General features: G+C 36.5%; 1 protein-coding gene across 5 annotated transcripts in view; it reads right to left on the bottom strand.

The window, feature by feature from the left end:
• The window catches only part of STK3 (serine/threonine kinase 3), a 267,137-nt gene that overhangs the window by 166,732 nt on the left and 85,660 nt on the right, over positions 1-14,745 (bottom strand). For 4 of the 5 annotated variants that reach the window (XM_036086510.2, XM_036086513.2, XM_078072182.1 and 1 more), the window contains exons 5-6: positions 9,638-9,802; positions 8,962-9,129 (exon numbers count right to left, since the gene is read on the bottom strand). The exons of the other annotated variant lie outside the window; for it this stretch is intronic. In XM_036086510.2, the coding sequence (XP_035942403.1) occupies positions 8,962-9,129; positions 9,638-9,802 (333 nt within the window). The remainder of the gene's footprint in view (positions 1-8,961; positions 9,130-9,637; positions 9,803-14,745) is intronic. 5 annotated transcript variants of the gene reach the window in all.

Genomic DNA, 14,745 nt, shown 5'->3' with positions numbered 1-14,745 from the left:
ATCTGATCTTCACAATAACTCTGTGAAGTGGACAGATGAGAGTCCATTACAACTAATCACAGATAACAAAACTCATCAGGACTTAACAAGTCCTAAACACCAGGTCACACCCACTGCTATGTGGCAACAATGGAAGCATTATGACATTGGAAGAATTCATATTTCCAAAACCTGGTACAGTGATTCTTGCTCTATAAATACAAGTTACAATCCAATTCTGGGTCATAAAATCAATGTAATGGATTTGGACTACCTATTCTTTTTTTTAATGAAAGGAAGAAGTAGAAGAGAAGACCCACACAACTGAAACAAACTGTACATACACCAGTATTTACCTATGCATGTGCAAAATGGGTCACAATGCAAAATACATGTTATACTATGGATCACAGTCAAAGAAAGTGTCAAATGTAAATGCCATCTTTTAATGATTAATAAATCAATTTAAATTGTGTACTGTAAACACTCCTATACAAATACAGAGAAATACTGCCTTTGTCAGTATCCTATATTAAAATCTTAAAAAGATGGATTCTCACATAATTCTTTCTCAATAATTCTTCCCAGTATAGTTCTATCTCAATGATTCCTTCTCTAAGCAACACTTAATGTAAACATATCCCCAAAACTACAACTCATATTCATGTAATTCGTATGTCAGTAGGAAAATGATGATTGCTTCCTCAACAGTTACCGAACCCTTCGTATTTACAGAGCACTTGGCAACACAACACCAACAGCAAGATTTGAATTTAAATGAACAGTGGGAATTTGTCCTCCCTGTGAAGGAGGATGATCCCAGCAGGCCCAACCAAGAGAAGCTGAGATCTGCTTATTCTGTTCTCCTTGCTTGTTCATCTCTTGAATTATTCTTGAAGACTGCACAGAAATATGTTGAAAGTGTCACTGTAATAAACCTTAATCCCCAACTTAGGGGCTGGAATGCCTGGTACTCCCACATGGATAGGACCACAGGGCAGAAGAACTCGAACTTTTAAATAGAGTGAAAAACCATATGTCCTGGAAGTAGGACTGAAATTCTCCAATGATCCAATTTGCCCCATTCCTCCAGATCCTTGGCTACTTCTGATCTGAAAGTATGATTCGCAGAATAAAGTATCACATAATCAGGCAGAAAAATGTAGGGAACAGACAGGGAGGAAGAAAGGAAATGTGAAAAGAACGAAAAGCACAGAGAAAAGCAAAGCAGAGGTGGGGAAGGGATTGTGTGAGCATTCGAGTGCATGTACTGTCAGGGACAGAGAACAGTCAATGGAAGTAAAGGCAACAGTGAGAAAAAAAAGATGAGTATGAGTTCAAAGGAGAAAAGCAAGCGATGTATGTAATGACAAACAATAAAACTCTTATTTATAGTCATATGATCCTATATAATTTGTAATACGTGAATAAAGTTGTTACAGTGTATGGTCTTACACTCTAAACAACTAAATATATTTACCTACTCCCTCCTCTCCCCGCCCCCCAGAAAGCTAACATCAGAATGCTAGTTCCACTGGACCAGAAGTTCCAAGAGAATAGGAAACATGCCTGTGCTGTTTACCTCTACATCCTCAAAGTCCAACCAGTAAATGATCAATGCGCACTAAATATCTGTAGAAGGAAATAAAGGGGAGCAGAAATAAAAGAATACAGGAAGAAAATCCCAGGGTACTTTTCTTCAAAAATCAAGCACCCATACTTAGATGACATTTAGTTTCTCTGACACAAAATAAGCAATACAGTATAGCAGAAATACTCTCCAACTGATCCAAAAGTCGAATTCCCTGTCTCCACATTAGAACAAGCATCTCTTCTATTTTAACATTAATACCAAATCAAAAATATTTTAATATTAATGATTAAATTTTGTATTACTGGTAAAATGGGTATGTCCCACCACAAAAATATACACAATTACATGGCAGATAAATTTGAAAAGTGTTATTCTCATTACTAAAGGAATCATTAAAAATTATTTTTTAAAAAATGCAGAGAATTTTAAATGCTGATTTGCACCTATTAAGTATTTACACACCTTCTTCAGAACACACCTACTGCGTAAAGCAAACTAATATATACAATTAAATACAAGTAAGCAATCCTCTACTTGTAGACTAGTAAGTCACTGGCATATAAACAGGAAGGGAAAACCATTTTGACTCAAAGACCTCCCAATGGACTAATTATAAAGGAAGAATTACAAAGGGACTTAGAGTATTAGACTTGGGGTGCAAAGAATGATGGGGGACAGCTGGAAGGATAATAAACAGAGGCAGTAAAAAGTCAAAGGACCAGGAAATCTCAGTCAGCAAATAGAAAAAAAGCAGAGTAATACTTGAGAAAAGTCAATAAAAATGAGAAAAGAAACTCAACAACAAAAAAACCAAACCAATTAATAGACATTTCTTCAAAGATATACCAATGGAAAAATGTTCAACATCATTAGTTGTTTGGGAAATGCAAATCAAAACTATAATGAGATAGCCATTCACACCCATCAGGATGACTATTACCAAAAAGAAAATAAGTGTTGGAAAGAATGTGGAGAAACTAGAACCATGTACACTGCTGATAGGAATGTAAAATGGTACAGCTACTGGAAAAAACAGTATGGAAGTTCCCCCCCAAATTATACATAAACAATATGATCTAGCAATCCCAGTTCTGGGTATATACCCATAAGAATTAAAAGCGGAGTCTTGGGGCACCTCGGTGGCTCAGTCAGTTAAGTGTCCAACTCTTGGTTTCGGCTCAGGTCCTGATCTCAGGTCCTGAGATCAAGCCCTGTGTCAGGCTCCGAGCTCAGCGTGGAGTCTGCTTATCCCTCTCCCTCTGCGCTCTCTCTCTCTCGAATAAATAAAATCTTAAAAAAAAAAAAGCAGAGTCTCAAAGAAATAAGTGTACACCCATGTTCACAGTAGCACTATACATAATAGCCAAAATTGGGAAGCAACCCAAGTGTCAGTCAATGGATGAATAAACAAAGTGAGGTATATACATACAATAGGATATTATTCAGCTTTAAAAAGAAAAGAAATTCTGACATATGGTACAACATGAATGCACCTCTAAAACACGCTAAGTGAAAGAAGTCAGACACAAAAGGACAAATATTGTATGATTCCACCTATATGAGGTGCTTAGAACAGTCAAACTCATAGAGACTGAAAGTGGAATGGCGGTTATGAAATGTGGGGAGGAGATAATGAAGAATTATTCTTTAACGGGCATAGAGTTTCAGTTTGGGATGATAAAAATTTCTGAAAGTGGATAGTGTGATGGTTGCACAACAATGTGAGTGTACTTAATGCCACTGAACTGTATACTTAAAAATGGTTAAAATGATAAATTTTATGTTGTGCATATTTTACCACAATAAAAAAATGAGAAAAACAGAGATATGTCCTAATATTAGTCACTATTAATCTTAAACTGTATATAATTTATTTTTTATTTAAATTCAATTAGCCAACATATAGGGCCTCATTAGTTTCAGATGTAGTGTTCCATAATTCATCAGTTGCGTATAACACCCAGTGCTCATCACATCACGTGCCCTCCTTAATTCAGAAGGACAGAATAGATTATGGAAGGTATAATGGCTGAAAGGCAGCCCCCCAAAAGATGTACCCATGTCCTAATCCCCAGAACTTCTGAATGTGACCTCATTTGGGGAAAAAAAGGTCTTTGCAGATCTTGAAAGGAGGCTATCACCCTGGATTATCCATGTGGTCCCTAAAACCAATGGCAAGTGTCCTTTTAAGAAAAAGGCAGAGGAAAATTTGAGGAGAAGGTAATTGAAGATGCAGACAGAGATGGAATAATGCAGCTACAATCCAAGAATGTCAAGGATTGCCAGCAGCCACCAAATGCTGGAAGAGGTGAAGAATGGATTCTCCATTAGGGCCTCAGGAGGGAGTGCAACCCTGTCAACACCTTGATTTCAGACTTCTGGCCTCCAGAATTGTGAGAAAATAAATTTCTGTTGTTTAAAGCTACCAAATTTGTGGTAATTTGTTACGACAGCCCTAAGAATCTATTATGGGGGTAAAAAGATAAAAAGTAAGGATGTGGGCCTTATAATCACAGAAGATGTCATTCAAGCCAAAATTTAAATTTTTTTTTTTAAAGATTTTATTTATTTATTTGACAGAGAGATAGACAGAGCCAGAGAGCACAAGCAGGGGGAATGACAGACGGAGAGGGAGAAGCAGGCCCTGCACTGAGCAGGGAGCCCGATGCGGGGCTTGATCCCAGGCCCCCGAGATCATGACCCGAGCCGAAAGCAGATGCCCAACCATCTGAGCCACCCAGGCGCCCCTCAAGCCAAATTTTAGCTATGAAAACCAAGAGAAAAAGAGGATCCCTGGGCTTCACCACTAAGCCACAGCAGTCCCTGGCCACATGAGGTCCACGAACACTAGTGCTGAGGGCACGGTGCTGAAGCCACCCCCCCCACCTCACACAGGGCAGGGCAGGAGCGAGGTTTGCTTGCAGGTTCCTGGCCCAGTGAAAGGGGAATCTGGGCCAGCATGTCCACAGGTCAGACCACAGAGAAAGGCTGTACCCTGCTACCTCAGGCTCTAAGAAAGAGGCTTTCATCCAGGATGTTCCTACAAGTGAATATTAATTCTGTGAATTAATACCCACATATTCCCTCATCCACTCCCAGACAAAATAAAGATACTTGTCTTTTGCCCTACATGTTAAATGCCCTTTGGGGAATCTTCCAAGAGGCAATGCATGCACACACACTAGGACAAGCCAGGTGTCTACCAAGACCCACACAGTAGGGACAAGAAGATGGAAGATGTGTAAATATGCTGAGTGTGGTATTAGTCCACTACCACAGTCTTCCAGAATTTCTCAACCAAATCTTACTGTTAATTGGGCAGGAAGGAGGTCATTGATTCAGTTCTATTTAATAAAAAACGGATAACTCAGTTTTCACTCCTTAGACATGGATATAATTTCTTCTTTTTATAAAATCTTTTTTTTTTTTTTTTTTTAAGAAATCTTGTTGGATTAGGAGTACACTTGGTTGTGGAAGGAGCAGCACCATATGATTTGAGATAGGGGAAAGCTACTGTGTGTTTTATTTTTTTAATATTCAGTATAGTGATTTTCTTTTTCCTAATGTCTGTGTTTACTTTGCACGTACTGGAGCATTTATTTCACTTATTAAAATGCACTGTTTCCCCAAAAGGGATGAGGGTGAAGGGGCTAGTTGGAAAAAACAGCAAGGTTAAGGAAAAAGTTCTTCAGGAAAGAAAGATAACATCATTTTCAAAAACATTCATCAAAAATATATTTTCCATGTTGAAAACATCTACAAGGTTCTTTTCTTCATAAGTGATGTGAGGATATATACAGAAAGACAGACAGAGATCTTTTTTTAGTGTAAAGGAACTCCTAATTTACTCTTAAACAGAGACTGTCAAGCTGTATATAAGTTGAATTTCCAGAAAATTGCCATTTACATGCCTCCAATTGTCTCCTTAAGTCACATTTGACATAAATCTCCCCAAAATACACAATATATTTCTACATCTTATTTTTTAAAGGCAATAAACATTCATATTATATTGTGCAGAAGTAAAATTCTTAGTCTCATTTTATTTTCTTTCCTTCAGTTGATGCCAAGCAATCATCAGTCACAAAGCCAGCTATCTCAAACAGTCCTTAGTCTGACTCAAACACTTCTGTCTTTACCCCTTTCAGCACGCCAGGTAATGTGTAATCAAACACAAAAGCTTGTAAAACAAAAGAAAACAAAACAAAAACTGCATTTAAAAGAATCAATAGGGTCTTAGTGATGTCTAAGAAACAATGTGCCTGGGTTTGCTGGCAGGGTACAGGGATAGATATTTAGAAAAATGATACTATTCACTCATTTCCTGATTTTTTTTTATTTTTGGTAATTTTATTTCCTATAGAGCTGAGAAAGGGGCAGATCTCCAAAAAAGTGTGTGGTTAACTGAATTCAAAATTATATTATCCATTATTTATTACATTTAGTTCTATTTAACTGACCAAAATTAATTCGGCATCTTCATATTTAAAATTTTAAAATAAATTGTGCTTCAATAAAACTTGTTTGACATTTTGAGCAGATTTACCTCCATTTGTCATTATTCCTTAATCTATGTCCTTACTCCTTAATCTATTTTAACCTATTAGCTGTATGTAAATTTATAAGCACATTCTCATCCCTCCCCTGTTTACAAAGCTTTACATGTTTTAATGTGTATTTCATCATTGCCTTTCACTAGACAGATAATTATTACTCTCGCCACAGCAAAGATATAGCTTGCACACTACAAGTTTCTCTTAAAAAAAAGAGAGAGAGAAAGCTGTATAAAATCTGTAAAATTTAGTTTATCCCTTGCCATCAAACAAATCCAGTGTTTTTAATAGCCCTTTCCTCCTTGAATATCTATATCCCAAATACCTCTGACTCTCTCTGAGGAATGATTAAAGAAAGTATCAATCTTTGATAAATGATAAACTAAAACAAATGACCTCAGCCTTAACACTTTCAAAGACCCATTTTCAATTCATAGCCAAGTTCCAACTTAAGCACTTCCATTTTCTAATAACACTCAAAATATATGTCCTACAAAAAGCTTTATCAGTGAAAAACCACAATATTAATTTGTGACTATTTAGACAGGAACAACCCCATTCTAAATTATCCAAGCCTGATGCATCTCATCTTGACCCTAATTCTTGCTGGCCTAAGCAAGCATAGGTCTGGGGCAGGCCTGGAGCCTGGGCATACCAGAAGGATGGTGTATCTGAGAATAGGACTAGGAAACCAACCCCAAGTTCACTCAGTCTAGGAGTCAACTTCGTTGTTCTGGGGCTGTTTCTATTACATACATCTAGAGGGCAGGCATAGTGAGAAGGGCTACAACCTTGTAAAAATGGCCAGAGAGAATTTCAGAAGGACTAGGATGTAAAGGCTAGGGAAGCTGGCCCACCACATCCTAACTTAGCAACATTTGATAAACTGTCCAAAGAATTACAGAGCTAAAAATCGCCTATATACAAGTTGTGAGGAAAGAAAGAAATTTACTTAGGGGTGCCTGGGTGGTTGGCTCAGTTGGGTAAGCATACAACTCTTGATTTCGGCTCAGGTTATGATCTCAGGGTTGTGAGACTGAGTCCCACATTGGGCTCCACGCTCAGCACAGAATCTGCTTCAGCTTCTCTCCATCTCCCTCTGTCCCATCCCCCTCTCCCTCTCTAAATAAATAATAAAATCTTTAAAACAGAAATTTACTTAGGTGGTGGCTACAAAGGAAGGCTTTATATAGAAATAATATCTGACCTGAGACTTGAATGAGTAGGATTTAGACTGGTAGAAAGAAGTGAGATAGAAAGATGCTGATAGATAGATGCTGATAGACAGAATTTTAAAGAAAAATACTATCTTCAAGTGTATTTTTACTATTTCATATGTGCGAATTTAAACTGTCAAGTGATATTTTAAGATCCTGGAAGTTGGGAACCACATACTACAATTCTTTACTACCTATTTGAGAGACTACTTCAGGGTCAAATTTAATATGTTGATCTATGAGGTTGGAAAAATAAGATCTACATACAAGGAGGAAGCAGAAGAGTAATAATCTAAGTCCTGGGTTAAATCCCAGCTCTGGCACTTGCCTAGGATGCCTTGGATAATTCAGTTAACCTCACTAATTCAAATTCAAATACACCTAGTTTGAGGATCACCTTAAAATATTATAACTTAAAGTACCAAAGATAAGTAATAATCAGAGAAGAAATGAGAATTTGTGTTGCTGGTTTTATGTTGACCTTATGATTTTTCATGTGATTTTGCAAAAAACAATTCATGCCATTTTTTATTTTTTACTTTAGCAAAAGTAATTTATATACACAAGGAAGATGATACATATTATATGCAATTGTATTACTCAGAATTCTCTATAAAGTGGCAGGCAGATTTTTAAATATTTTCAGTAGAGTACACTGTTACTTATATTACTGAAATTCAATCCACAATAGAATTGTATTATCAGAAATAATTCCAATTTATTCTTCTTCAGATGTTCCAAAATACTGCATTCTCTTTCCTCCCATCTATTTACTTCACACATTTCTCCAGTCATCCTGACACCATCTTCTCTTCTCTACACACACACACACACACAACCTCTCTCTCTTTTCTTTCTCTTCTTCTTGAGGAGGCTCCAGCCACTAGGGGGCAATAAGTTCACGAAGACAGATGTCCTTATCTATAATGAATTGAGATTCACCACTAAGAAACCTAAAAACTATATATATCATCACAAACCCTGAAGCAGAGGCAATTAGACTGAATATGCAAGGTACATATTTCAAACTCAAAAAAAATCATCCTGGAAAAAGGAGTTCATAGAAGTATATAATAATGCTCAAAAAAGGAATTCTATTTTCTCACTAAGTACCAACTGAAGAAATAAGATTAATTTGCCTACAGATATGTAGCAATATTAGAAGTCAGGCTTTTTAAACACTAGCTTCAGATGAGAGAAGAAAAAAAGGAAAACAAAAACACAGAAAGGTAGAATTTGCAGAGTGGGTAGAAAAGTGAGAATTGATTTTTCCAAGGCCTCCACGGCCACACTGAGAAAATGATGGATAAACTGAAGAATATAGTGACTTTACCAACCCTTTCTTCTATTGAAAAGCAAGGGGAAATTTTACAGGTATATTTTGGGGGGAGGAAAAAAGACTGTAAAGAGAAATATAGCCTTCACTTCTTTTCTCACAATTGAGGATGTGGGAGGAAAAAAGTTAAAATCACTAACCTCTGACAGGTAATTTTATTATTTTTTGCACAGAACGAAAGTTCAAATCAACTTATTTAATTTACTTTATATTTATTTATTTACACTGACATTACAGAACTGCCACTTATATAACGTTTTTAGCAAACCATCATTTTCTTACCCTCATGGGATGTATATCAGCGTAAGGAGGTTTTCCTTCAGCCATTTCTATAGAAGTAATGCCAAGGGACCAGATGTCAGCCACACAGTTATAGCCTATTTCTTGAATTACCTCAGGAGCCATCCAAAACGGAGTTCCTATCACAGTATTGCGTTTTGCCATTGTATCCTGCAAAAACATTACACTGACATAAATACTACTATAAAAACACTAAGGGACTCTGTTTGCCAACATATTCATTCAACTGTATAGTGAAACCCTCAAATACTACAGATTATATAAAACACTGACTATTTTCCTCCAATTTCAACTGACAATGACATATTTAGGAATTCCGAATTCTGTAAAAAGCAAGAGTACACAACTTATCTATAACCACCTTCATTAAAGACAGTCATTAAAAATAGTGCTGTAACAATTAAAGCTACAGAAATGGATCAATGTAGCTTTCTTTTTTACACATTTAAGCATTTCAAAGACATTTTTTTCATATTCATTCAATGTCTCTTAAATTGTAAATAAAAATAATAAATAATACTGAAATTATGGCTCCTTCTCCCCAAGAACAATGTAGTTATGTATTTCTTCCCATCACCCCCTCCAAAGTTATCAACATTCAGGTACAATCAAACCTGGACTTACAGGCCACAAGTGGTTCCAAAATTATTACACTTACTGTTAACTGACCAGCCACTCCAAAATCGGCCAATTTTGCATGTCCTTCTGTATTGAGGAGAATATTTCCAGCTTTTATATCTCTGTGTATTTTTCTCATAAAGTGCAAATATTCTAGTCCTTTCAAAGTAGATTTAAGAATAGTTGCAATTTCATCTTCTGTTAACTGGAAAGAAATATTTTTAAAACTAGATTGAAAAACCATGCTAGATAAACTCTTACAAAAGAGCACTGGTGGCAAACACTTCTTTCTAATGACCATTAAACCTCTAGGAAAAGGCTAAAAAGATAACGAACTGGGAACTTCTTTTTCTTCACACATATTCTTTGTCATTCTTACGACACATTTTACTGATGAAAAATAATTTTCAGTATTAAATTCCTTTCTTTAAAATTATCAATGTCACTCCTAAAGCACATAACCTATCCCAAGAATCAATACAACCCTAAGAAATCACTATTTCCCACATCTTCTGACACTGAGGTAACGATATCACAGCTATCCGTCCTGAAAGTAAATTCAGACATTCTTCCCTATGATGTCACTAATTCTTGATGGAAATGAAAATCAACAGTTTTACACAAAGGGAAGGAAACAAGCGTGGCTTGCCAAGAGTCTCCTGCATGAAGCGATTATGCCCATACCTCTCCTCCTCCTCCAGCCAGGTCATCCTAAACCACCCAAATCCTGCATTGCTGGCCCCGAGAAGGAGAACTCAATAAAAATTCCAGAGAAAGACTAGGAAAATGGAAACACAAACAAAGGTTGTCAGGGGAAGGAAAAGGGGGGAGGAGGGAGAAAAGCAGCCACGGCGAGAAGAAGGAAAAGAAACACTCTTAGTAGCTATGGCAATGGAGCCCGTGTTATCTGTACCAGCCGTGGTGCTAACCATTTTGCATGCATTATCTCATTTATCCTTAAGCCAACCCTACAAGCGAGATACTATTATTACCACCACCTGACAAATGAGAAAGTTACTGCATAGAGGTTCAGTAAATTCCTCTGGTCACACACAAGATGGAACCAAGATGTGAGTTCTGTCTTACTATAATCTATGCTTTTAACCACTATGCTATACGGCCTCTCTTGACAAACCTTGTTCAAGTGCCATCTATGAAAGCCTCTATTTTTATTGAAAACACCCTCTTAGCTTTTTTTTTTTAAGATTTTATTTATTTATTTGACAGAGAGAGACAGCGAGAGAGGGAACACAAGCAGGGGGAGTGGGGGAAGGAGAAGCAGGCTTCCCGCTGAGCAGGGAGCCTAATGTGGGGCTCGATCCCAGGACCCTGGGATCATAACCTGAGCCGAAGGTAGACGCTTAACGACTGAGCCACCCAGGCGCCCCCACCCTCTTAGCTTTTAAATATATCCAAGTGGTATTAGAAGTTCATAACAATAAATCTACTTTTGCTCTAAGCACAACGAGCAAATATAACCCAAGATAAGCTGATGGAAGAGGAAAGTTCCAATTTATACAAAGACAGAGGACACTACTCTGTATGAGAAGGAAAAAAAAGAAAGAAAATTCAAATACCCAACAATGGGATAATAGAAAGATAGAGGGGAAATTAAAAATATAAAAATATTATACTACAAAGCTGTAGTAATCAAAACAGTAAAATAATATACAATATGGTACTGGTGTAAAAATAGATACATATATCAATGGAACAAACATAAAGCCCAGCAATAAACCTAAATATTTATGGTCAATTAATCTACAACCAAGAACTCAAGAATATACAATGGGAAAGAGACAGTCTTTTCAAAAATGGTACTAGGAAAACTGGACAGCTACATGCAAAAGAATGAAACTGGACCATTTTCTTACACCATACACAAAAATAAACTCAAAATGGATTAAAGACCTAAATGTGAGACCTGAAACCATAAAATTACTAGAAGAAAACACAGGCAGTAATTTCTTTGACATCAGCCATAGAAACATTTTCCTAAATATGTTTCCTCTGGCAAGGGAAACAAAAGCAAAATTCAACTATTGGGACACATCAAAATAAAAAGGTTTTACACAGAAAAGGAGCCATCAACAAAACAAAAAGGCAAACTACTGAGGGAAAAATATATTTGCAAAAGATACATCCAATAAGGGGTTGCTATCCAAAAATATAAAGAACTTAACACAACTCAACATACACAAAAAAAACAAATAATCCATTAAAAATGGGCAGAGCAGCTGAATAGACATTTTTCCAAAGACATACAGACAGCTAACAGACATATGAAAAGATGCTCAACATCACTCATCATCAGGGAAATGTAAATTAAAACCACAATGAGACATCACTTTATACCTGTCAGAATGGCTAAAATCAAAAACACAAGAAATAACAAGTGTTGGTAATGATGTGAAGTAAAAGGAACCCTCATACAATTGTTGGTGGGAATGCAAATTGGTGCAACCACTGTGAAAAACAATATGGAGGGTCTTCGAAAAAATTAAAAATAGAATTACCATATGATACAGTAATTCCATTACTGGGTATTTACCCAAAGAAAATGAAAACACTAATTCAAAAAGATATATGCAGCCCTATGTTTATTGCAGCATGAAGTGTCCATTCATCTACACACACACACACACACACACACACACACACACACAGAGGAATATTATTCAGCCATAAAAAAGAATGAAATCTTGCCAACAGCAACAACATGGATGGACCTAAAGGGTATAATGCTAAGTGAAATAAGTCAGAGAAAGACAAATACCATATGATTTTACTCATGTGTGGAATTTAAGAAACAAATGAACAGGCAAAGAAAAAAAGAGACAAATGAACCAGACTCTTAAATACAGAGAACAAACTGGTGGTTGTCACAGGGGAGGTGGATGGGGGAGTGGATGAGTGAAATAGATAAAGGAGATTAACAGTACACTTATCTTGATCACTGAGAAATGTAAAGAAGTGTGGAACCACACCCAAAACTAACATAACACTATGTGTTAATTATACTTGAATAATTATTCATATATATTTATACACACACACATATATAAAGACTATGAAGGGGCACCTGAGTGGCACAGTTGGTTGAGTGTCCAACTCTCAGTTTTGGCTCAGGTTGTGATCTCATGGTTGTGAGATCAAGTCCAGCGTCAGGCTCCCTACTCAGCGTGGAGTCTGCTTAAGATTCTCTCTCTCTCCCTCTCCCTCTGCCCCTTCCACCCCCCACATGTGCGCTCTCTGTCTCTAAAATAAATAAATAAATCTTTAAAAAAACAAACAAAAAACTGCTTTAAGACTGTAGAATGTGAAAGTAATTACTGGAAGACGTTTGTTTCAACTGCCACCAATGCCACCGTGGCTCATATCTCATTAAGAAACAACTTCAGAACAACTGCATATTTACATGCAAAAAAAAAGAAAAAAAAATGAAGTTGGACCCCTACCTCACATGATATTTAAAAATTTACTCAAAATAGGTCAACAACTTAAATATGAGTTAAAACCATAAAACATAGGGGTAAATCTTCATGACTGTTGGTTTGGCAATGGATCATTAAGTATAATATCAAAAGTAAAGCAACAAGAGGAAAAATGAAAAATTAGACTTCACCAAAATTAAAAATTTTGTGCATTAAAGAATATTAAGGAAGTGAAATGACAACCTACAAAATGGGAGAAAATATTTGCAAATCATACATCTGATAAGGGTCTAGTATCCAGAATATATAAATAACTCTTACAACTCAACAACAAAAAAACAACCCAATTTAAACATGGGCAAAGGACTTAAACAGACATTTCCCAAAATAGATATATTTTGAAAAGACAGATGTTCAATTGTCATCATCATTGGTCATTAGGAAATACAAATTAAAACCACAATGAGGTACCACTTCACACTCACTAGTACGCCTATAATAAAAAAAAAAAAGAAGATGAAAAAAACAACAGCACTGGCAAGGATGTGAAGAAATTGGGAGCTCTCGGACATTGACAGTGAGAATGTAAAATGGTGCAGCTTCTGTGGAAAACAGTATTTCATTCCTCAAAAAGTTAAATAAAAAAAGTTAAAGACAAAATTACCATATGACCCAGCAATTCCATTCCTAGGTATATATTCAAAATAACTGAAAACTAGTACTCAAACAAATATACATACAGGAATGTCCGTAATAATACTATTCACAATGGCCAAAAGATTGAAACAACCCAAATGTCTATCAACAGATGAATGCAGGGGCACCTGGGTGGCTCAGCTGGTTAAGTGTCTGCCTTCAGCTCGGTCATGATCCTGGGGGCCTGGGATCAGCCTCCAGTTGGGCTCCCTACTCAGCGGGGAGTCTGCTTCTCTCTCTGTCCCTCCCCCTGCTCATGCTCCCTCTCCCTCTCTCTCTCAAATAAATAAATAAAACCTTAAAAAAAAAAAACAGATGAATGGATAAAGTATGGTATATACATACAGTGGAATATTATTCAGCCATTAAAAAGAATAAAGTACTGACACATGCTACAATGTGGATGGACTTCAAAAACACTGTTAAGTAAAAGAAGCCAGAACAAAAAGACACATTTATATGAAATAGTCACAATAGGTAAATCCTTAGAGAAAGAAAGCAGATTGGTGGTTGCCAGGGGCTGAAGCAGGATAGGGAAAACAAGGAACAACTGCTTAATCGGTTTGGGGTGATGAAAATATTTTTAAACTAGACAGAGGTGGTGATTATATATGGTGAATATACTCAGACCACCAAATTGTTCACTTTAAAATGGCTAATTTTATGTTATGTGAATTTCATCTCCATTAAAAAAAAAAAAACCCTAACCATGTTAAAATTCCTAAACAAATTGGAAGACAGTTTACATTTACATGTAACACTAATACATATTGTTATAAATGTATTGTACATGTTTATTTGTACTTGAATAATGTGCTGGCTTTATATAAGTTTGCTTTCTTTATAAAAGAAAGTACGGGAGGGGAGAGGAAGAAAGAAAGAAGGAGGGAGGGAGGGAGGGAAGGAAGGAAGGAAGGAAGGGAGGGAAAAAAGAAACAAACAACCTGGACCTCCTTCCCCTAACCTCTGAAATGCCAACTTCCCCTCATCCTTTCCAAATTATAAGACCCTAAGACTA

Source organism: Halichoerus grypus, chromosome 5, assembly GCF_964656455.1.
Source record: "Halichoerus grypus chromosome 5, mHalGry1.hap1.1, whole genome shotgun sequence".
Taxonomy (NCBI): Eukaryota; Metazoa; Chordata; class Mammalia; order Carnivora; family Phocidae; genus Halichoerus; species Halichoerus grypus.
The sequence above is the reverse complement of the archived record's forward strand: the minus strand, read 5'-3'. Positions and strand labels throughout refer to the sequence as shown.